This window comes from Primulina tabacum, chromosome 8 (assembly GCF_025594145.1).
Source record: "Primulina tabacum isolate GXHZ01 chromosome 8, ASM2559414v2, whole genome shotgun sequence".
NCBI lineage: Eukaryota > Viridiplantae > Streptophyta > Magnoliopsida > Lamiales > Gesneriaceae > Primulina > Primulina tabacum.
In genome coordinates this window covers 9817555-9843111 of record NC_134557.1, presented here as the reverse complement: position 1 = coordinate 9843111, position 25557 = coordinate 9817555, and the positions used below count along the sequence as shown (strand labels likewise).

General features: G+C 32.6%; 1 protein-coding gene across 1 annotated transcript; it reads right to left on the bottom strand.

Moving 5' to 3' along the window:
* Positions 1 to 590: 590 nt before the first annotated feature.
* On the bottom strand, positions 591 to 15933 carry LOC142553682 (carotenoid 9,10(9',10')-cleavage dioxygenase 1-like). The gene is made up of 14 exons (XM_075664121.1): positions 15585 to 15933; positions 12452 to 12522; positions 12173 to 12187; positions 10868 to 10979; positions 10074 to 10173; positions 9497 to 9559; positions 4836 to 4946; positions 3947 to 4131; positions 3306 to 3444; positions 2054 to 2171; positions 1870 to 1971; positions 1093 to 1344; positions 882 to 993; positions 591 to 771 (listed from the first exon to the last, which is right to left on the bottom strand). The coding sequence occupies exons 1-14, from the start codon at positions 15804 to 15806 to the stop codon at positions 742 to 744; spliced, it is 1632 nt and encodes a 543-aa protein (XP_075520236.1). The 5' UTR covers positions 15807 to 15933; the 3' UTR covers positions 591 to 741.
* Positions 15934 to 25557: the final 9624 nt, after the last annotated feature.

Genomic DNA, 25557 nt, shown 5'->3' with positions numbered 1-25557 from the left:
GGGACAGACCAATTATCCGTTCTTAGTCGAGCCGGTCAATCTGATCAAATCCAATTTTAAAAACATTGGTTTAAAAGAGAAAATAATTTGTTTTTCGGTGAAAAGGCATTGAAACTCTTCATTATTAGCTGATCCAAATAAAACTATTACAATTATTATCGTCAAATGAATTTTATCACATAATCATCTACAACACTTACTACTTCAAAATGTTCTATGTTTTACCGTCTGTACGAATTATTAAAAATTTAATGCACCCAAAATTATTTATAAACAAAATATAATAAATCACACACAAAACATTCGATCAACGCTTTTTTTAGTTCTATAACCACTATCATAATTCTCATAAGTACTATGAATAATCAACCCAATACAATCCATTTTCATGGTCGGTAAATAGATAAAATGTTCATAAAATTATTAGACTCTCAAGCTTTGTATTTATTATTATTTAAATTTTCTTGAACTTTTTGTCAGATATTTATATTACTTTAACGTGTCTTATTTTTCGTGCCTCGTTGAGTTTTTTTTACCATATCAGTGGGCTCACGTGCCTCGTACCAGTTTCCTAAAGGGAAACAAAAAAATTGGGATAATTTTGACAATAGAAAGATATGTGTGCATTTGTGTTCCATATATCATACTATAAAACCTGCAGTATTTCATATTTGCAACTTCTCAAGTATGTAACAAAGCGGTACTTTCCAAATAAAGGTCAACTATGACATCACTATAAATTCACAGCTTTCCCTGTTCTCGAAGTTGTTCCTGTTTAAGTAGCACCAAAAAGATTAAGAGAGGAAAGAAGCATAAATCATAACAAGGTACGGTTAAGATGCTAAAGAATTATAGTCGTGGCTGTTTCTGAATGTACTGACCTCAGACACAAAGAAGGCATGGAAACCATATGGAACTCTCGCAGGTAGTTCAACTATGGCAACAGGATCTGGTGACATCGTCTTCGCATCAATTACATTCACTTGTGACTTTCTGTACCCATATCCAAGTCATATATTTGGTTGAAAAGATTCACAAAGGCCAACAACAGATTGGAAATACAAATATGATTAATCTGAGTCAAAAAAGTACCCGGTGTTCTCATCATGTACGAAGAAAATCAAGTAGCCATCGTCTTCTTCAGAGGTCGTGCCAGGCTTCTGGGGAACAAAGATGGCCTCCGATCCAAATCTTCCAGATCCAAGATCAAAGATACCTTTAACATTTCCTCCAACTTCGAGCTGCGACTTTCCAGTCTCTGGCTCCGCGTGTAAATCAAATTTAATAATACCAGTCACCTTAGCTATACTATCCAGTATCGTCCCATATACATAGCGTTGTTTCCTGAATACACAAGATTTCAATGGTCCCGATGATTGAAAAACAATTTGAGGAACCAAGTGCTTGTTGTTCTACCGAAAATTATACTTGATAATAATTGAGCATTTATATTTTTAAAATTGTATAACAGTCCAAGCATTACGTTTTAATTACTATGCCAATAGCAGCCACACAAGATATAATAGTTGTTGCGATTATAAGAATCAAATGTGAACCTCTCAGCAGGTAATTTTTTGTCATCGTTATTGAAAGCTTATAAGGTGTGCACCTAACCTTAAGTCTCATCAACCTTGGTTATGTTAACAACCGCAAAATTGGAAAATTAGATCAATCCAAATTACCAACACGATTAATCATTCAAACATTTTTAAAATGTAAAAAATCATATATAGATACACAGCGCTATGAATAATTATTTTTTCAGTACTGAGTACTTAAATGCTGAACATTAATAATTTTTATCGAACCACACTTTTTTAGTGTGCTAATCGTTCGAGCCATATCATTAGATAATTGATAAAATGTTACCTTCCGGTGTAGCTTTCATTTATCCGGGGAAAATCTACAGCGGAAACAGACAACCTTTTCTGTGAAGCTGAACAATTTTTCAGGCTGAACCTCATCTCATACCTGAACAGACAACACCAATTCAGAGTCATTTAAGAAGGGGTAGATAAAGAAAGAAATCTTTTCAGAACTGCAAGGCTCTTACAGTTCATTTGTGAAATTCTCCAGCTTTTGCTTTACAGTGCCATTAACCATGTCAAGATCAGGATTCTGAAGCCGACAAGTGATCAGGACAACCTCATCTCCATCCTCCCAAGCGTTTGCTGACAAACAATTGAATCTCATGATTTGTCAGGAGTCAGGACCGAAAATGCCAAAGCAGAAAACAACCCTAAAGGTCACACAGTTATACTATGATATACAATATGACCTTGAACTGGTTTTGATTTGTTTTGATGGGGAAGTACCATGAGTTTGCGACGCATTGACCATGCGGATGCCAAGCAGAAGGGACATGCCCTCCTCTCTGGCCAATTAGTGTGACGCATTAGCAAATAGTTGTGGCTAGTTACAAAGGCATACACAATTTTCCAGTAAATATAAAAAGGACCCCTTGTTCTCTATTTAATTCAATCATATAATTTTCTCTCTATATCCCTTTATATAATTCTAGTATTCAATTTCTAAAAAGCAGTTATTAGATTCAAACTTTAAAGGCATAAATCTTAAATTCAGATTTTAAGTAAACGACGCTTACATCCAAGAATAGAATAAAATTCAAGAGTTTATAAACACTTAAAAATATTGAGAATTTATAAACCTTTTCGTGGTTTCTTATGTTTTGAAGTTTGATTTGTTACCTCTTCGATTTTGTAGTCATTATATCTTGAGAAACAATTTCTATTGTCCGTAAGCAAAAATAGGGGACAATATTTTTGCCTGTACACCAGCCATATCTTTTTTCCCAAAAAAAAGATCTCTCATATATTCCAAGCTTAATCGACCAAATTCAACAAGTGAATAAAATTATGTTCCTTAGAACTTCATTTTTGTTTTTTGTTTTTTATCCCATGCCAAACATTTACATGTGCTTCTGATTCCTATTACCAAAAGCAAGATGCCAAAATCTAAACAATATCATTCCTATTTATAGTGAAGTTGAAAGATCTAAACAATATCATTCCTATTTATGGTGAAGTTGAAAGATCTAAACAATATCAATCCTATTTAGAGTGAAGTTGAACTGACAATGTATATCCTAAGCTCTGTTTGGAATTTATGTTGAGCCATCCATTAGAAATTCAAATCCATAACCTAATCAAAGAAGCTTTGTAAATAGCTGAAATCTGGGATGATGTTAAATCAACATGCATAAACATATATGGATCCACAAAGTCTGTCCGGTCCTCCATCAGACAAGCAATCATACTTATGACACATTCAAGCTAAATGCTCACCATTATGGAAAATGAAGCAGTTTGGAAGCTCGAACCACTTGATTAAGAGTTCATTCTTCGCATACCGAGGAAGGATACCAAACCGGGCTTTCTTAGTAGGATCAAAACTGAAAATAAATTTTTTCTCTTTCACCATTTCCTGAAAATATAATACTTCCGAATGAGTTGAATACGAAAGACTAAATATTAAAATAATAAGATATATAAGTAGTTTACAAGTGCCTAAACCGGTATGTGCTAGAAGTTGGTCACATAGATAAAGTATTACCCATAAATATATGCTAGTGAAAGAAAAGCTTGAATGAGTTCATGCAGCCAATGATACAACATGGGAACTGATGCTAACTAATTATTGATGTCATCAAGTGCCTAAAAGCAGTATGTCCTAGAAGCTGGTCATAGATAAAGTATTACCCATAAATTTTCAAGTAAGGATGCTTATATCGTATCATTAGAATCTAGATGATCATTCAACATATACATGGGATTTTTTTATTTTTTTTTTTAGAAAAAAGAGACAGCAAAAGGACAAGGGGTCAGATGATCTCGGTGTGCCTCTTTTAAAGTTGAAAGGCACATATATTTATAATCATAACAAATTTTAACGTCAAAGAAGAATAATGTTTAAATAGTCTCCACACCTTTGGCCTGAAGTACAATGGTAGATCCATAAAAATAGCATAATTTTCAGTAATGGCAAAATCATGCATCATGATTGGTTCTGACACAGTAATAGGCACTGGATCATGCATTACACCATCATTTGATATGACTCTGTATGTGATATATGGTGGAGTATGAGCATAACCAAAGGTAAACATTTCACCTGCATGACAAGTTCAGATAAGCAAGCCACATTGCTAGTAAAGTATGAAAAATAATCATCTCAAATTCATTATTTAAGATGCCATTGTTAAAACTTAACATCACATATAATTTCACACATCGTATGCATTTCGCAAGCTTGTCTGTGACTACAATCAATTGTTTCGATTAAGATTGTCATTGATTTTTATCAATTAAGCACCCAAAGATCACAAACTAGGTGATAGATTCTGTAGTCAAATGACCAACTCATTGCCCACCAATTGTCATCCAAGTCAGTGTCGCATCTCAATGTGTTTCACATCATGCGACATTCCTACAGCATCAAGTAAAATTAACACTAACCGAGAACCCTCTTTAATATCACATACTCTACTTGTCAGCAAGCATTCCATATATTCTGCCTCAACACTGGTAGCATGACAGACCACACATGACCAGCAAATCCAAAAATAATTTACACGAATCTTCAAACTACCGGAAGTAGGAAAACATGATGGCAGCAGAATTCTTTTTACTATTATATCTAAGTTGTTATTTAGGCGTCATTCGATCTTTTAGTGTACTTTAGGTAACAGCAGAAAAGGAGATAAAAATAACTTCAATATTTCAAACTCAGAAAATAATTTAGCATCTGTCGAATTTTAACTCAATGACTAAAAAAAATTACTTTTACTGTTGAATTTAAATGGACATGTCCATTACCAGTAATCGGGTCAACTTTTGGATGAGCAGTAAAAGAATGTGACAGTCTTTTGTCATAATCCAGCATGCCAATTGTTTGCAAATCCCCATCTTCCAAAACTTTAATGACATCTGTGCAATAGATTGAAAACAGTACAGCAATAAACAAACATATCACGTAAGTTTTGACAATTATTTGTAGACATTACGTCCATGTGCAAAACTAACTTAGCGATTAACTTGGAAAAAAGTGTTATGTTGGGATTAAATTATTCAGAAGTGGAGGTCAAAGGTTTGGCTACAACAATTGGGTGCAAAAAAGAGAAGTAGCTAGTTAAGTATCTCGGGGCACCGTTGGGTGGCAATACTAAGAATGTTGATTTTTGCGATCCCGTGGTTTCCAAAATGTCTAAGAAACTAGCAAGCTGGAAAAAGACGTTTTTTCCAAGGGGGGATCGCCTAACATTGATAAAGTCGGTGTTAAGTGCGATGCCAACGTATTTCATGTCTCTCTTTAAAGTGCCAATTCGGGTTGCAAAAAGGATAGATAAATTAATGAGAGACTTTCTGTGGGACGGTGCCGATGGGGAGGTGCATGGTCATTTAGTTGCATGGGATCAAGTTTCTAAACCTAAAGATGGGGAGGTGCATGGTCATTTAGTTGCATGGGATCAAGTTTCTGAACCTAAAGATAGGGGGGGTCTGGGCTGGGGAATATTTGCTTGAGGAATAAGTCACTTTTAGGGAAATAGTTGTGGAGATGTTCAGTGGAAAAGAATTCCTTGTGGAAAAAAGTTATCAAGAGCATTTATGGTCAATGTAGTGGACTTCCCGGTTAACTCCAACTCTGATTGGGATATGCATTTCAGAAGAGATTTAAATGAAGTCGAAATTGTTGAGTTCAGCACTTTAGGGTCTTACATATAGTTAATCTGGAGCTGGGCGCCGAGGATTTTAGGGTTTGGTTGGGGGATTCTTTAGGACCTTTTTCTGTTAGTTCTTTCTACGACTCTTTTTTTCTGATCAGCAACTTTTTTTTTCCTCGTATTACAATAATGTCTGGAAAGTACCTATCTCACATAAGGTTCAAGTTTTCTCGTGGATTGTGGCTTTGGGAAAATTGCCGACTTGCGATTCGTTGCCACAAAAATGACCTATTTGTGTTTTACGCCCGCAATGGTGTAACCTATGCCGGAACAAAGAGGAGGATCAAAACCATCTACTTTTGCATTGTTCGTTTACTAGCGGAATTTGGATAAAAGTATTGCATGAATTGGGTTTCGAATGGACCTTCCCAAGAAAGACGCAGGACATGTTTCTTTTGGAGCCAGGTTTACTTACCAGGAGGAGAACTAGGAGTTTTTGCATTGCCTATTTTGGTCAATTTGGTTGGAGCGGAACAAAAGAATTTACACAGACATAGCCAAGTCTACAGATGAGGTGTGGGAGAAGATTAAATCTTGCCAAAGTATAACCACCTTTGTATCTCAAACACAATGAGGGATTGGAAATTTCTATGCTATTGATGATAGTGTAATATGTTTCTTTCTTTGTGATTTGTTTGTGGATGTGTTATCTTATTCTAATAAAATTTTCGTTAACAATCACAAAAAAAAACTGAGGAAAACTGATGAGTGATTTAAACCACACAAAATAATTGGTATGAATCAAATTTTGTCCTATGACAGAGGGCATTAATTAAACATACTATGAGAAAAAGGAGAATAAGAAAAGAAAACAAGTAGAAGGTAAGGTCCAAAATTAAAACGACGTAATCCAACTGCATGCAAATCTAGGAATTATGAAAATGAGTAATTAAATTATCTTAATTGCTTAATTAATTATGTGTCATGCATGATTTTATGTTAGTAATGATTTAATTGGCATATTGCATAAAATTGTATTTTTAAGGAATATTCAAGTGACGATCGAAGAACGGGGACCGAGGGCTGAAAAACGTAAAATGTTTTTATTAAATAATTATTTTTAATTATTTAAACTATGGTTGATGGTTTTCTTATTTTTGAAAAAAATAAGGGGTTTTGAGGTGATTTTATACGCCGGGACGTAAATTTTATCGGTGTTGGTTTTTCAACTAAAATACGAGCTTTTTGGCAACCCGGCTAATAAATTCACAAATTTATTTAAACAAAAACCTTGTTGAAATTTTATTAAATTCCTAATTAGACTAATGGGCTTAATAGGCCTAAGGCCTAGTTAGTAAATTAATTAGTATATTTTACGTATATAATATGTTAAAAACCCTACACTTTACACCACAAACAATCGCCCACCCTCTTTAAAAATCTGAAAACTCTTCCCACCCCTCTCATACACACACACGGCACATATACATATCTTCCAAGGATTTTCGAAGGGCTCAAGTGGAAACAAGCCAAGGTTCTTTCCCGTTCTTCGTCGTCAAAGTATATTCGTGCGTTTAAAACGCAAAGGCACGCCATACATCTCCTTTTCTCATCCATCATATCATAATATTGTTTAAATATTGTATGCATAAAGAACATGATTTATTTTTCTGTATTTTCGGGATATGACATGCACAGGGAGGAAAACTTAAGATTTTTTATGCAAACTCATGTTTTTATCATGTAAAGGGGCTGCCATGGTCTTAGGTATGAACTAGTAGTGTTTATGCATGATTTAAGGTCCTAAAACACTCACTAGACTCTCGGCAATCACCAAAGAAACAAGAACAAAAGCAAATTTCTGTCAAGGGGTTTGGGGTGATTGGGTTCCTTGTTCAAGGGGGAGGCTTGGCCTTGGCTTGGGCCAGGGCTCGGCCAGGGGCTGTCATGGGTCAGGGTGAGAGTCTAGGACTCGAGTTAGGGGTTGGGGAAGAGTCCTAGCCATGCTAGGACTCTACCCGAGAAGCTACCCCAAAGTTGCGCAGGGTTCGCGTGGCTTCCAGGAGCTTGGGGCTCGGTCTGTGGTTCAAGGGCCGGGCTAAGGGGATGCACTAGAGTCCTAGGAGGGTTCAAGGGTGGTTGGTTCAAGGGCTGGGCTCGTTGGTAAGGGTTGGGATGCAAATTATAGAGTCCTATTGCCATAAGGGTTCTTGGCCAGCTTAGGGGGTTAGTGGGGGCTCACGTTTTTGGGGTTGGCGTGGGTTTCTTGGTGAACTTAGGGTCCAGTAGGGTACTTTAGGATGTTGGGCAAGTTTTGGATCAACATGGTTCGGGGGTAACTCGTGAAAATCGAAAATTGGCTCGGGGTCGAAGTTTAGGCGTCAACTTAGTTTTTTTAACTAATTAAAATTGAAAAACGGCTCACGGGGGTCGAGTCGTGGTTCATAAGGGCTAAAATAATATAAAAAGACTAAATTATGAATTTAGGAATTTTATATTAAAGTTTGGGATTTTTCGGGATTAAAACACCGTCAAAACAATTAATTAAAGACAAATGAAAAAGTCTAATATTTAAGCTAAATAAAATTATGGAAAAATTCATGTAAGCTTAAATAATTATTTGGGACATGTTATAGTCAAGAAATCAAGAAAAAAGTCCAAAACATAAAATGTCGAGTCCAGGGGTAAAACGGTATTTTTACACCTAAAAATTTGTAAAGGTCATGGCAGTGCCCTAAATGTTGTTTTTATGATATTATGATTATTTTTAAATGTTTATGAAATGTTCATGGTTAAATTATGATTTTTAAATGTCTAAGGAATTTTTATGATTTAAGGAAGACATTTAAAAGACATGTTGCATGCTTGGTTTCAAAAACGAAAATGTTATGTTATGCATGATTTTATAAAGTGATGAGAATGTTAAAGTTGAAGGAAGTGAAGTAATTGTGACTAATTCGTTAATGTTGGAGATATCGTGAGGGTGACGATCCCAGTGGGAGCCCGACGATCGTGTTTCCATCATTACGAATATGTGGTAACGGTTATGTGGTAACGGTAAGAATGGGAATATCGTGAGGGAAAAAGGCTCCATGTTTTATGTCATGTCATGTTGAGGAAAAATGAAAAGGTTAAGATTTATATTATGCAAGTCATGAAAATGTTTATACTTAAAGTTAATGCATCATTATGAAAATGTTTCTATTTAAAGTTTATGCATCATGAAAATATTTATGAAAATGGTCATGTTTGAAGTTTATGCATCTTCATGAAAACGATATTTTAAGTACAATTATTTTTCACTGTTATATGTTGACTGTATTACGTATTATTTGTTATAAAGATTATGGTGTGTTGAGTCTTTAGACTCACTAGGTGTGATGGATGCAGGTGAGGTTGAAGGAGGTATTGACGGATGATTTGACTGGACTGATGGCGCACACAACCCGAGGACCAGCGCTTCTACTTTTTCCGCATAATGATTTATGACTCATGATTTATGTTAAAAATTTTAAGACTATTTATTTATGCTTTTGAGAGACTTTTTTGAGAGGTTTAGTATGAGCTATACTTTTCAAATTTATTGCTTTTTAGGTTTGGTAAAATATGCGACGATTTCATTTTATAACTATTGCACTTGATTTTTAAAATGCTAGTTGGATGATGTTTTATTTTAAAGGGTAAAATATTTTATAAGAATATTTTCATGAGGTTTATGTGTATGGCTGAAAATTAAGTGTTTATGAAAGAAAAAAAAAATTTATAGTACTTTTAAAGAAATAAAAAGGGCAGACGTTTCATAGAATGCAAGCTCACATGGTTTATCTGCTTCACTGAGTGCCAATAGCTTTCCATGGTGATATATAAGAGCTGTATTAGCTGAAAAAAATATGAACTGTTAGAGACCCAATTACTATTGGGCCCAGATATTTAAACAAGCAAAGAGTCAAGGACCAAGTAAGAGAAGCCCATGGTTAATTATAGATCATGTGGAAAAGGAGAAATGAGAGAACAAAAATATGAGCAGAGGAAAGTGGTAGGTATTCAGTTATATTCAATTTCTGAGTTTGTGGGTACTAGCAGCAGCTAGGGAAAAGAGAGTGTCTCTTTGTACAGAGGCTAACCTCTGGGAATAGAAATTTTCATTTATACATTTCAGTTTTTTTTTTCCATCATCTGTCACATCTGTTGATATCTTGAAAAGAATTTGTGGTTGCAATAGGAACACTCTTCATCTTAGAAATCAGCAACCAAATATATAAATCTTACTATAATTTCTGATAATTACCAAAACTGTAACTCATTAATTTAAGCAGGGAGGGTGTGTGTGTGTGTGGGGAGGGGGCGGGGTTAGACCACCGTTTACACGTGACAAACAATCATGATTTATTACCTGTACCATGACCATAGGAAACATCCAGTACTTTAAGCTTTGTTCTAAGCATTTGCATGTTGACCATGAGAAGTCCAAACATTCCTTTCAGGTCACCAATCTGCAAACCATAGGGACAATATTTAGCACCTACAAAACAAATGTGATAAACACCCTATATTTGAAGAACACACACACACACACACACATATCTTATATATAAAGAGAGATTAAACCATGGCATGTATTATTGTGTACGAAAGCCTTTCCGGCAATTAGACGAACAGCATGTATGTTAATCATGGATCTTAGGATATCGTCTTATTTTCTTTATTTATCATTTTTTTATTTTCCTATTCCACTACTCCCGGTTGATTTTACATGGAACAAGACGAGAAAATAGCTCCTCACGACCCTCTAGATTATTTTTTTGACCGATCAAGTTTTCCAACATGGTAGATGCCATTAGCCATCAAGGCCCAACGATATTAACAACACATCATTATTTTCAACATTGTAATCCTGGAATATACTCCTCATAGGATAGGTAAGTCCAGCCATTGCATTCACCCAAGTGAAAAGGTTCTCTCTCCGTTTCATCAATGACACCCAAACACAATTTAGATACATTGTAGATGAACGAATAGGGAATGCTGATATTAAAGGTTCAGTAATTAGAAAAAGAGAGAGGGTTTAAAGAAATTCTTATTTACCATTGGATAGTGTTCATGGTAAAAAACGAAAGAGAAATGAGTTCAAGATAATGAAAGATGTTCCCTCTAGAATTTACACTAATTCATAATCCCCATGCAAACCTTCATGAACTTAGCTCCCGCATAAAACTCTTCTTGTTTAAGGCGTGATGTCTTCACAAAGCGAGAGACATATGTAGCCTTTCCATCTTTAATATGCATTCCATGAATCATTCTGTAAAATAGAGCACCATAAAAGGCACGTTGTTGGATTAATAATCAGTCTGTTGAGAAGTTTAAAGTGTGTCTGCTACTACTGAAGTAAAAAATTCCAAAAATGAACGACTTAGAATAACCGAGTAGGTATTTAAACGTGGGAAAAGTTTAGAAAACAATGAACATGAAGATTTCTTAATCAAGGGAAGGCAACAAAACAAATAGACAAAGAAGATTCCATACAGTAAGATTTGGGGAAAAACATTAGACAGATTTCATAAATTTTCTTAGACTTGCGGACATTTGTTATAGGAAAAACTTAATAGTTCTACTTACCTAAAGCAGTTTGATAATTTAAAAGGCATAATGACAGCAAAGCGAGATATCAAAGCTATACTATCAGTGAACAATTAAAGAATGCTAAAAGCAGTTTTGAAAATAAATCCTAACATTTAACCAAGAAATCAAGTTATCAACAATCAACATTAGACTGGAAATTATAATTGATCATAGTTGATGTACAGGACAACCTGGTACAGCAAAATCCAAATCTTCTAGTCTGCTTCAAAGATTTGCTTAAAATTATCCCACCAACACCATCCGATTGTTTTGATGAACATATTTCTTTGCGTTGATGTATGACTCCCACAACAATAAGGTTATGGATACCGATATGAGACAACATGGTTTAATTTTGAAAAAAAACTGATCAAGGCCTACAAATCAGCTCTATCTATCGCACTCAGTGTTCTGTAATTTAGAAGTTCTATCAAAGGAGAAGTTTGATACATATCAGGACAAGGCAAATCTACAAAGGTAGTACAATCCATAAGAGTGATATATAAATATTTTCTACGAGGGCTTATTGATTGCCATCAATCATAATCAGTGATCTCGTCATACTTGTAGAATCAGAAAACAAATCAAGTTTATTAGTAAAAGATTTTCACTGCTGTAAAAATATATGATTTTTGTTGTTGTTGATGTGTCATACTAGCCAAGAAATAATTAATGTTGAGAATGTAAAATCGCTGAAAAAGTGGCTTCTTTCATTTTGAAAGTTGTGAACTTCAATACCTGCAATTTCAAGTTTCAGCAGAATAATGGATAATTAAATAATTTGACGGGATGAGAAAGGATGAGGAGACATCCCATCCTGGTTAAAATTAGCTACAAAAACTAAGAGATAAATGAGGAATTTATAACACTCACCCATCTCCATCAAACCTGCATAGAGAATAAACAAGGTCAGGTAAAGAAATCATTGGATAAAATCAGATCAGCAGATATATTCCACTACAACTCACAAAAAAAGTTGCAGTTACCTACACAAACAAGGAAATAATGTGCTGAGGTGAAAATATTTTTCATCAATTAAGCAGAGAGAGCCAAGTGAGCAGCTGGAGTTTTGGTGTTTCGTTGTTCATTTCACAAATACAACATAAGATCATGTGAGGGTCACAATAAATAATTGATCAAAGAGGGGATTACCAATGATATCCAGCAACGGGAGAAAACTTCGGGTTAGGTCCAACCCTCACAAACTCACCATTCAGGCATTCCTGAAGCAAAATAACATATTTATCATCATATTAAAACTTGTACTTAACTTGAATTATAAATTGGTAGGAATATAGTAAAGACCGAATGTGTTACAACACAGGATTTACGTGGTTCTGTCATAAAGATATACATTAATGGCTCAATGACTTGAGCACTAAAACTTCTAATTCTCTCTTAACTTACACACAATCACTATCTCTTTATACAAGTAATTTTAAAACGTTTTTTCTAAAGTTTAATCATAATTAATCCTATCATCTCAATAATATGATATCTAATTCCAAAATATATTTTTGATTACTTACGAAATTTATTGTTCTCTAAAACCAACCAAACCAAGCCTAGCTCATAAAAATGGTTGAACACAAGTTAGGTTAGAATAAGCATGGAACCCTACTAAATTTCATGATACATGGTCTTAGCTTAACGCTTGGGGCTACACCAAGCCGAGGTTCCAGAAAAGCTCGAACGAACTCAAGCATTGAGAAAAAAATCCAGTACAAATTCAAGGTTAGGCAGCAACAATCATCCTTAGCTACTTATTTCACCACAACGATTGAAAACTGGTACTTGGACTGCTGTACAACTTAACTAATTTAATCTATACAAATGCCATCAGCTAGAACTTTTGATAGAGTGCGAAGTACTTGGTTTATAAACCCAAGAACATGTGTTCAACTTCTATGGGCTGCAAATTGATGTAATAGTTGAAAAGAGGCTTATCGGATAGTACAATCCTGTGGAATTCCTATTGTGGACAATGATCTCAACATGGTATATGGTATACTAAACGGTTTAGAAATTCCGAGTCGCAACATTATTATCATTTATAGCTTTCGGTACATTTATAGCTTTTGGTACAATGACAAGTGCATGTTCCTACATTCAGCAAGCTTGAGCTTGAGTTGTGCTAAACCGCTGTATTTTTTAATTGACAATGCAGTCTAAAGTAGGGTGAACATTATTAATCGGGTATTGGGTACTCAACCCCACGCGATCGGATCGGTTAATTTTTAAAAAATTTGGGTTCGGTTAACTTGGGTTAGTGTTCAGGTATTTTACTTATCAATTCGAGTCCCGCACGTATTAAACCCTAACATTATATTTCTTGTTCCCACCTTTACTTCATTCAATTTCATTCGTCGCCTTCATTTACCCTCTCTGCTTGTGGTTATAGCCTGTGGATCAAGTGACAGTGCTACCTCTACCCTAGTCTCTCCAACATAAAAACACGTTATAATTGAAGAGGATATTGATCTGTAGTGCATCTGAAGTTCTGAACCGGCTTTCATATCTGTTTTCATCTATGTTTGCACCTAATTATTTAAATTCTCTGTTGGCCTACCATATCTTGAATTTCACTCATGGAAAATGGAATAATTGGGCACTATGATGTCTTATGTTGGCTGTAATCTAGGAAATCTATAAACATTAACAGCACCAAACAAGCTATTTGATAATGGGTTGCATTGCTGGTGTATTTATTTTCTGTATATTGGTGCTATGTTGTGTATTTCTGGCAGGGTTTTTTATTGTCTCTCCTTGGCTCCTCGCCCATGCTATACCACTATACCAGCAACTACGTGTTTTCTTTGCACACCAAGTGTTTTATGTTTGTCTGTGTTGATTCTATGAGCTGCCCAGATCCTTTTTTCTATTGATGTCTCCTTGCGTCAAAATCAAAGAAATATAAATTTCGGGTATGAGAAGATCGAGAAGCCAAAATATTATATTTCAGGATTGCGTAGTACAATATACTACAAGACATGTCGGGTACCCGACCCGGTGCTCACACCTAGTTCTAGAGATATAAATCATGCTAGAAAAGTCTTTAAGCCCGGAAAAATGCAAATTGTGTTTCTTGTCTATGGATCCTCTCTCACTTAAACTATCAAATTGAACCAAGGTTTACAAGAGTAAAACTACTGTAAATAGAACTTCCTTTTTTAAAAAAATTGAGGTAGAAGGTGCATGTCTCCTACTTTAAGAAACATTTTTATTAAATTAATTAGAGTGTGACTAACAGTAACTAAAGCGCAAATTGCATTGGCATAATAATTTATAATGTTTATCGTTCGTAGATGACATCATCCTATTCGACAAGATAAGGGAACTGTCCAACAAAAAGTCATAATTATGGAGATAACTCATGTAGGAGGGAGAGTTGTACGCCAACTAAGACTTAAGACGTTGATGGGGAAAGTGATTATGGAGTTGCACACAAGATCAAGTTCCGCAAAGTAAGCTACTTGATTATCTCTTTGGTGAGAGGATGAAATATTGGAGACGTTATTGCACATGTGACCAAAAACTATTTTTAAGAAGAAGTAACTGAAACATAAACAAGACCTTCTCCAGTTCAGTTCAATCACAGCAAAACCTTAGCACCAGAGCCATTCCTACCATGGACAGAGATGCTTTGACTGGGAACAAATGGGCTGCATAAAAGCTCAAAGGATTTTCTAAATTTGGCAACGGAGGAGGTCACGAAAGCCGTCTTAGATGAAGACTGGGGTTACGTGGATGGTATCCGATCACCGATGCTTAAAAATGAGGTCTGAGCATAGAAGTTTGTTGAAGAGAGGAAAACAAAAACATTGATGAAGAGTGCAGGAAAATGTTTGGTGGAAGTAGATGAAAGTTTAGGTAAATTAAAGATAAGAATGTCTATTACGGTAATAAGCGAGGATAGGTTACGTATAAAAAAAAAACGGTGGCCAATATAGGCTAATTGTCTAAATTTCACCTCAAACTTGAATATGCCAGCAAGTCATCCTGCAAATGAGTGTTCAAAAGCACAATATTGAAGGAAAATTGGGTGGCAGCATTACAATGAAGATTAGACTTCAAGATGATTTGGCCAAGCCCAAAGTAAAAATCACTCCAGAAAACCATAGAAAATCAAAACAAACAAGCTGAACTAGCATCACTAACAATCTAATCCATATTTGACCACAAGGTACATACTTTTTAAATGCACAACCAAAAACAGACACAAAACTCAAACAAAAACAAAGCACACGTTTTTTCATCAGTTAAAGGCAAAATCAAAATATCTCACTGGGAGGGTTCCTCTGACAGGAAGGTCAGTGAAAGGAGGGGTCTCATCAACTGGTGCAAAGTTACCCGAAAGATAATGAAGAGGCTGTTTTGGGTCATACATGAGCTTCACAAAAGCCCATTCCAACCAGTCGATCGCCGTCGATGTAAACCCCTTTTTAGGCACTGGTTTCACCACCACCAAACCGCCCTCATCCCTCTCCACCTCCTCCTCCTGACCCATGATTCCTCCCTCTCAAATGGCGGATTTTTCTCGGCGTTGGTGGAATATAAGTAGGTGAATTTGGTGGGTTCTTTTGTGTGGACAAGGAAGAGTGATAATCGAGAGTGGTTGTGGATTTTAAAGTTTGACGTGTGGCTGGCGGTGAATTTCATGTGGCATTTTGTCTTGAAGAACACGTGCCGCTCTTCCAACAATGGCGTCTGGAAATACCTCTACTGTAAGACAGTGTTTGGTTGTCTTATTAGTTGAGTTTATTTTTTTTAACCCACCTAATAATTTGTTTGTTACGTTTTTTATTTAATCAAGTCAATCTCTCTTATAAATGATTAGGTTATATTAAGTAGATTAAAATAATACCTCCTCACCCCCTAGAATTATTTATCACACTCTTAATCCATCCTATTTTTCTAATTTTATCCTTCTCCTAAATCCAAACTCACCATCACTTCCTTCCACCGACCGCCCACCGCCAACCCCTGCCGCCGACAACCGTCGCTGGCCACCACCGGCCTATCGCCGCCTCTTCCGGCCGACCGCCGCCGCCGCTTCCGGCCTACCACCCCCACCGCTTCAGACCGACCGGCCGACCACCGCCGTCGCCGACACACAAATGGAAGGGCAATTTTGTCAATTCATCAAAAAATTATTAATTATTACATTCTTATCCATCATACCAAACATAATATTATTTTATTATTATATATTATATTTCTACTTCAATCATTCTTTTTGTCATTTTTCTCTTAATCATTTTATTATTTTATCCTCCAAACCAAACACAGCTTAAATGGAAAAGAGTCTCTTTCATTGCCGTGTTGAGTACATGTTTTCTCAGTAGCAATTGGTTCGCTAGCCTCATTAGTTGTCTAGTTTAAAATTTTATGGTCCACTCGAATTTAAAAAATGGATCCTTCGAGAAGATGTTGAGTCTTCTGTACAAGATACAGTAGATGAATAAATCATTAATCAAAACAATATTGTTCATAAAAGTATCTTTCAAAAAGTTAGAGAAACTGATACAGTTTCAGAAATGAATTTTAGTATTTAATGGATAGTAAACCCAAAATTGATTTTACTAAATGATCTTTTGTTAGAGCAAAGATCAATTCAGAATTTTATTTACCCAAATGGGAATCTTTCAGAAATTGGTACTTTAAAAATTTTTTCTGAAGATGAGTTTGATTATATTGTGGCGGAATTTTATAAATATTGCGAAAACCAGAATAAATTGATTCATTTTGTTCTTTGGTTTTTTAAAACATTTATTATAGATTATATTTCTATTCTTGAAAGAAATTATAAACTTTCTTATGGACAGATTCAAAAATCTGTTTATCCTTCTCAACAATCTTTTATTATAAAAAAAATAATAAAATTTTAAATTTTACTGCTTTTTCCAAATTATTTGAGAATGATATGTTGCAAATAACTGTTAAACATATTAATCAGATAATTGAAAAACAGAATTATACAAATTTATATCTTACGATAATAGGAGAAGAAATAGTTTCTCTTAAAGATCGTATTGATAAAATAATTTTAACTATTAATCAAATTAAACCAGATGTTCATATTCAGTCTAAAGAAGAAACTAATATTGTGTCTATTGCTACTTCTTCTATTCAATGCCCTCCAGATATAAAAGATTTTAAATTTAAATCTTCTGTTTCTGATATAGAAAAATTATTAGAAGAAAAATTTAAAAATCTGAATTTAAATACTCTTAATGAAGAGTTTGATAATTATGAGAATCATTCTGATGAAAAATTAATAAAATTAAATGGGCAGATAGACCTACCCAGAATAAATATTATTATAATAGACCTACTCCCGTGGATGTTCTTATTGAAGAACAAGAATATATTTTTGCTAATAGTTATAATGGGAAAAGTATTTATGAATTGAATATTGATGGTTTTAGTGATAAGCAAATTTATAATACTGCTCACATAATGCTTATGTATAGTACTGTGTGTAAAACTTCAGGCAATAATGATAAGAATATTGCTAAAATGATTATATCAGGATTTACTGGCCAACTTAAAGATTGGTGGGATAATTATTTAAATCAATCCCAAAAAGAAGATATTATAAATTCAATAAAAATTGAGAATAATATTCAATTAGAAAATGTAGTATATTCATTAATAATGACAATGATTGAACATTTTACTGGTAAATTTACTGATGATAGTGAAAAGATTCGTACTTTATTAAGTAATCTAAAATGTAAAACACTTACTGATTTTAGATGGTGTAAAGATACCTTTCTATCTCGAATTTATGAGATATCAGATTGTAATAATAATTTCTGGAAAGCCAAATTTATAGATGGTTTACATTTTCTATTTGCTGAAAGAGTTAGAAAAATATTAAGAAAAGATGAGATTAATATTCCATATGAATATTAGACTTATGGACAACTAATTAATACTTGTATTAAAGAGGGTTTAGCTCTCTGTAATGAATTAAAATTAAATAATCAAATTAAAAGACAGAATTTACTTGAGAAAAAACAATTAGGTAAATTTTATGATCAATTTGGTATGGACTTACCTAATAAAGGTAAGAAGAAAATTAAAGAAAAAGATGAAAAAATCTATAGAAAGAAAAGACATTTGTCTGATAGGCAAAGAGATAAAAAGAAGAAAAGAAAATAAAGCCGTAATTCACGGAAAGAAGAAAAATACAAAAACAAATTAATAATTTGTAGCAAATGTAAAAAGCCTGGACATTATGCTAATCAATGTTGGGCTAAAAACAAAATTAATAATTTAGATATTGATGAAAATCTAAAAGAAACATTATTTAAAATAATAATGGATTCAAATAATAATTCTGACAGTGAAACTGAGAATTCTTCAAAATCTTATATTTCAGAAGAAATACTAGATAGTGGATCAGAAATTTCTGATGATTTAGAAGAATGTAATAACTGTATACAAGGAAAATCTTGTATAAATCATTTAGAAGACAATAAAGATAAAAATGATGATTTTTATAAACTTTTGTCTCAATTTCAGGATTTAAATATTAATGTATTAACTAATAATAATATTCTTGAATTCCTTAAAATGATTAAGAATCCAGTATTAAAATCCACAATTATTGATCAAATGAAAAATACTGCTTCAACTAGCAGTAATAATAATAACATTCTTGTTAAATAAGAACAAGCTTATTCCATGAAAGAAGTAAAAAATCTTTTACAACAAAAATATAGTAAACAAAATCCAGTTACTATACATGATTTAGTCAAAGAAATAGATAATCTTAAAGAACAAGTAAAAATTTGACAACATAATAATAATAGTTTAAATTATCGTATTTCAATTATTGAAATTAATAATAACAATTCAGTTAATAATTCTGAAAGTTTTGATAATTTTCAGGATATTTCTTTTCCTGATCTAAATCAAAAACATTTATCTGTTTTAAGTATGATAATATCTCAAAAATGGTACACCAATATTACTTTATTAATTGAAAATTCTTATAAGAAGAATTTTATTGCTATGATTGATAGTGGTGCAGATTTAAATGTTATACAGGAAGGATTAATTCCTACTAAGTATTTTCATAAAACTACTCATTCTCTCTCTCATGCAGGAGGAGAACCATTAGAGATAAATTATAAATTACCAAAAGTGTATATTTGCAAAGATAAAAACTGTATTCAAACCAGTTTTTTATTAGCAAAAGATATTTCTAACCAACTTATACTTGGTCTTCCTTTTATTTATCAAATATATCATTTAACTTATGTTGATGAAACAGGTATTATAGAAACTTTTCAGGGTAATCCTATTTCCTTTAAGTTTATAACTAAACATGTTCATAGAATTCTTAATGAATTACAAGAAAAGATTGATAGGAAAACTTTTCAGATAAATTCTTTAAAAGAAGAAGTTAATATTTTAACTATAGATGATAAATTACAAAATCCTAAATTACAGGAAAAAATTAAACTTATTTATAATAAGTTCTCATTAGAAATATGCAATGATCTTCCAAATGCTTTTTGGAATAGAAAGAAACATATTATCTCTCTTCCATATGAAGAGAATTTTGATGAAAAGAATATTACAACCAAGGCTCGTCCTTGTCAAATGAATTCTGAATATTTAGAATTATGCAAGAATGAAATTCATTCTTTATTAGAAAAAGGTTTAATCAAACCTTCTCAATCTCCTTGGTCATGTACTGCTTTTTATGTTAATAAACATTCTGAACAGGAAAGAGGAGTTCCTAGATTAGTCATAAACCCCTTAATAAGGTTTTAAAATGGATTAGGCATCCTATTCCTAATAAAAAAGATTTATTAGATAGTGGTCTGATAAACATACTAATGCTGTTAAAAATATTAAGGAAAAGGTTAAAAACCTTCCTTGTCTTATACTTGCTAATCCCCATTGAGATAAAATTGTTGAAACTGATGCCTCAGATATAGGTTTTGGAGGAATTTTAAAACAAAAAGATCATCAAACAAAACAAGAATTTCTTATTAGATTTTATTCTGGCAAATGGAATAATGCCCAGAAAAATTATTCAACAGTAGCAAAAGAAATTTTAGCTATTGTCAGATGTATTTTAAAATTTCAAGATGATATAATCAAAAGTTTATTATAAAAACTGACTGCAAATCTGCAAATTTTATGTTTAATAAAGATTTTAAGCATGATGTGTCTAAGCAAATGTTTGCAAGATGGCAGGCTCATTTAGCTCCTTTTGATTTTGAAATCATTTATAAAAAAGGTGAAGATAATCACTTGCAAGATTTCTTAACTCGAGAATATTTATCTTAATGTCTTTATCCACAGATATGAATTCTCGAGGTAGAGGAGAGTCCTCTTATAGAGGGCGAGGAAGTAGGGGAAAACCCCCTAATATCATTGCACAACATGGTAAACAGAGGCTAATAGCCCAGAACTTATCTAGTTCATCAGCCAGTAATACTGAGCAAAATAATGAGTTATACGATGAGTTTCAAGAATTTTTGAAACAAAAGCAGATAAGTAATACAGATTCTCAATCTTCAGCATCATATGCTAATATCATCAAAGAAGATGATAATGATTCGGCTTTATATACAGAGACAAAACATCGTGAATTGATTCTTCTTATAGAAAAAAAAGATATCCAATGGGAAAAAACTCCATGGACTATCATGGAAAGATATTTAACCAATACATCATATATATATGGTTCTTACAAGCCGAGATGATTTTATGAAAATCTTCTGTTATCTACAAAAAGTGTTGATATAACTCACTTTTTCAGTAATACTCAGCAAAAAGGAAGTTATAACTTCTCAAAGTTCATTATCAAGAAGAAAATATCTATTGAAGAATGGGGTATATCTCCATTGGTTGAAAAAAATTTTATTCTGAAAGTCATAAAATGAGTTTTAAATTCAATTTTTGGGATTATATTGAAAGTTTTAATAAAATTTTGTTTTATGAAAATGAAAAGAGGAAACATACATGGTTTCTAAAGATTTGTGAAAATGTTTTTTATCATCCAGTTCCAAATTGGTTTCTAATCTGGTGGAAGATATTTGGTCCATCTGCAAAGATTTTGCCAGAGGTTTTTACAAAACCCATGAATACTTGGTTAAATGTTTCTCCAAGTATTAAAAAATCATTCTCTGAACATTGGATTGATGGAAAAACTTTATGCCTATTCTTCATAAAATTTGGAATTCCTTGGATCTGGAAATGGCAACCAGAATTTGGATACACTGATGAAGGAATCCCTTGCATATGGCGAGTTAGTTCCACTAAATTTTGGGACAAATTATTACGTGATGATCTAGAAACTGGAAAGCCTTATGGCTATGAAACTCTTCATCAAATGGAGGAAAAAATTTCATTATATCAGAAAGAATTTCATAATCAACAAGAAAAGGAAAAAGCCTCTATGAGTCCATTCAAGATTCTCACTCAGAAATATTCTGAGATTTATTCAAAAGAAAAAATGATTGAAGTCTATATTGAAGAAATGAAGAAGAATCTTTTTCAGAATATTGGATGTTCTGATTCAAAGTCAGATAAATCTATGGCGTCTGAATCTAGCGAAAATCAATTCATACATCTAATGCAGATGCAGGATGCACAGGATCCAGAGGATGATACTCCTCAATTATCTCAAATAGATGACATCTTTGAAAATCTGAAGAAATCTCTAAATGATAATATCAAAGATGATTAAAATCGTTGAAAGTGGAATCTCACTATTCAAGAGTTGACACATCATGAAAAAATGGTATACAACACACCCCCCAATATCGTCGATATTGGGGGGTGTGTTGTTTGACAAAAAGTGGGTGGCATATCACTATTTACTTTTTGAATTTATAACCATGTTACTTTTTGCTTTAATAAAGTATGTTACTATTTATATTTTAAGATGGAATCCGGTGTTTGATGCCCGGCTCTTCTATCTATATATAGGATACTTATGTGTTCTTAGGAGGACACAGTTGAGTTTGCTCCCCCTCTATTCTCTCTTGTAAACAACCCTTCTGAAGTATATCAATAAAAGCTTGAAGTTCTGATAACAACTTTGTAAGTTCTTACTGTTTTTTATTTTTTGTTTTTATTTACTGTTTTAAATTTTTATTTTTCATAAGATTAGCCTGAATGACAGGCTAAAGTATTCGTGCTAAATTATTACCTTACTATGACATGATCTATATTTATTTGTAACTTGGGATCAGATTGAGATAATAAAAGATTTATTTAAATTTTTGGAATTTAATGTAATATAAGAGTCTTTGGTTAGAACATAAGGTAAAAAGATGAACCAGAAAATGGTAAACACAAGGTTCGAGTTTAACCAGGAAAAATAAATTCATGTTGTAGCCCTTCAGCCTGCTTAGCCGAGAAATGGCGTTTAAGGCATTTATGGGTGATTTTTATGAATTTATGATTCTATGGGATCTCAGTAAAATCCTCTGTTGTTTAATTTCTTTGGTATATCTTTTATAAATCCTTTTATGTTTTGTAAAAGTTCCAAATAAGAATCTTATATTATTATTATTCTGGAATTTAAATTCTTCCTTTTCTTAGCTCAGTATGAGTTGAAGATGGTATATAGGCTGGAAACCAATAATCTCCATGTGTGCGAAAGTCACTAAGGAAAATTTTGGTAAAACAACGCCACGTATCAGATTCACTTTGATTCCAAGCCTCAGATGATATCTTATATTCATTATTATTCTGGAATTTAAATTCTTCATTTTCTTAGCTCAATATGAGTTGAATATGATATATAGGCTGGAAACCAATAATCTTCATGTGTGCGAAAGTCACTAAGGAAAATTTTGGTAAAACAACGCCACGTATCAGATTCACTTTGATTCCAAGCCTCAGATGGTATCAGAGCCATGTAAATAGTCTGGATAATAATTTAGCACTTTTTATTCAAATGAATATTTTCAGTATGAAAGAAACTGTTCAAAACAGTTTGAATGAAGAATATGATTTACCTGAAAATTTAGATTTATTGAATAAATGGACTATTCCTAAGATAGAATCTAAAATGATCTATAAGTTAGGAACCTTTGCAAGAATTGGTTTTAAACAAGTAGTTAAAACTACAGAATCTTCAGTACCTCTTCATAATAATGAAATGGTTATTAGATTGTTAAACAATAAAGACATATTGCCTTATATGAAAAATTACAGATTCATTCATATAGGTTTAATTCAAATTGCTTTTAGACCTTTAACATTAGAAGGACTACCAGAAAGCTTCATAGCAGCTTTAAGAGATGGTAGAAATTTGAATTAGAAACAATCCCTTATGGGAATAATTCAACCTAGTCTGGCTCATGGTCCAGTATATTTTGATGTTTATCATAATTTATCTTTATCTTTATCTGATATTAATATATTAGATTCTTTAACATTAAATGTTAAAACTCATGGTTATAATTATACTCCTGGTACAGAAGTAATATGTATCTGTTATCGTATTTATTACAAACCATTATTTACACTGAATCCTATGGGAAAAAATTGAATTTCCAGAAAACTGGATAATTCAACAAGCTGTTCCTAGAAATCCTATTATAAATAGAGATTTACGACAAGTTATACAGAATAATGAAGGATCTGTTCAAATACAGTTCAATAATGAACAAAGAAGATTATTGTCATCTTCTATCTATGCTAGATCAAGATCTAGTCATTCTTATATTTCACCCTTAGATTATATGGTGGTTATTCCTCAAACTTCTAGAGCTTCCACTTCTCAGATAAGAGAAGATGTTGAGTCTTCTGTACAAGATACAGTAGATGAATTAATCATTAATCAAAATAATATTGTTCATAAAAGTAACTTTCAAAAAGTTAGAGAAACTGATACAGTTTCAGAAATGAATTTTAGTATTTAATGGATAGTAACTTTCAAAAAGTTAGATAAATTGGTACATATTGGTACACCAATATTTCCATTATGATTTTTATAAATTTTTGTCTCAATTTCAGGATTTAAATATTAATGTGTTAACTAATAATAATATTTTAAAATTCCTTAAAATGATTAAGGATCCAGTATTAAAATCCACAATTATTGATCAAATGGAAAATACTGCTTCAACTAGCAGTAATAATAATAACATTCTTGTTAAACAAGAACAAGCTTATTCCATGAAAGAAGTAAAAAATATTTTACAACAATAATATAGTAAACAAAATCCAGTTACTATACATGATTTAGTCAAAGAAATAGATAATCTTAAAGAACAAGTAAAAAGTTTACAACATAATAATAATAGTTTAAATTATCGTATTTCAATTATTGAAACTAATAATAACAATTCAGTTAATAATTCTGAAAGTTTTGATAATTTTCAAGATATTTCTTTTTCTGATCCAAATCAAAAACATTTATCTGTTTTAAGTATGATAATATCTCAAAAATGGTACACCAATATTACTTTATTAATTGGTGTACCATTTTTTAGATATTGGTGTACCAATAAGTATGATAAATTGGGTAAATAAAATTCTGAATTGATCTTTGCTCTAGCAAGAGATCCTTTAGTAAAATCAATTTTGGGTTTACTATCCATTAAATACTAAAATTCGTTTCTGAAACTGTATCAGTTTCTCTAACTTTTTGAAAGTTACTTTTATGAACAATATTGTTTTGATTAATGATTAATTCATCTACTGTATCTTGTACAGAAGACTCAACATCTTCTCTTATCTGAGAAGTAGAAGCTCTAGAAGTTTGAGGAATATCCACCATATAATCTAAGGGTGAAATATAATAATGACTAGATCTTGATCTAGCATAGATAGAAGATGACAATAATCTTTTTTGTTCATTATTGAACTGTATTTGAACAGATCATTCATTATTCTGTATAACTTGTTGTAAATCTCTATTTATAATAGGATTTCTAGGATTGTTCAATTATCCAGTTTTCTGGAAATTCAATTTCTTCCCATTTTATAGATCTACGAGTTGTAATATTAGATATATTAAAATTAGTTTCTATGAGATAATAAAATAATACTAAAAATTATTGGAGAAATTTCAAATAAATTCACAAACCTCTCATTTAGATTTTATTCTTTTGTGTATCAAAAGCTAATTTAAACTCCCTGCTTTATTTAAATTTTTTTGAAATCATCATTGAGCCTCTTTTTCAGTACATGACGTTGTTATCGAGCATGCCCAAAGACACGAAGCTTTGAAAATTTTACAGTCTATATACTATGAATATGAGGATTTTTTT

What these genes read in the sequence shown, in the direction of transcription:
- LOC142553682 (XM_075664121.1), bottom strand. Translation starts at nt 15,806, where the DNA reads ATGGGTCAGGAGGAGGAGGTGGAGAGGGATGAGGGCGGTTTGGTGGTG. An exon ending in CGGGAGCTAAGTTCATGAAG is followed by an intron (nt 10,174 to 10,867) that starts GTTTGCATGGGG and finishes TATGGTTTGCAG; the next exon opens with ATTGGTGACCTGAAAGGAAT. An exon ending in AAAAGTTGACCCGATTACTG is followed by an intron (nt 4,132 to 4,835) that starts GTAATGGACATG and finishes CTTGTCATGCAG; the next exon opens with GTGAAATGTTTACCTTTGGT.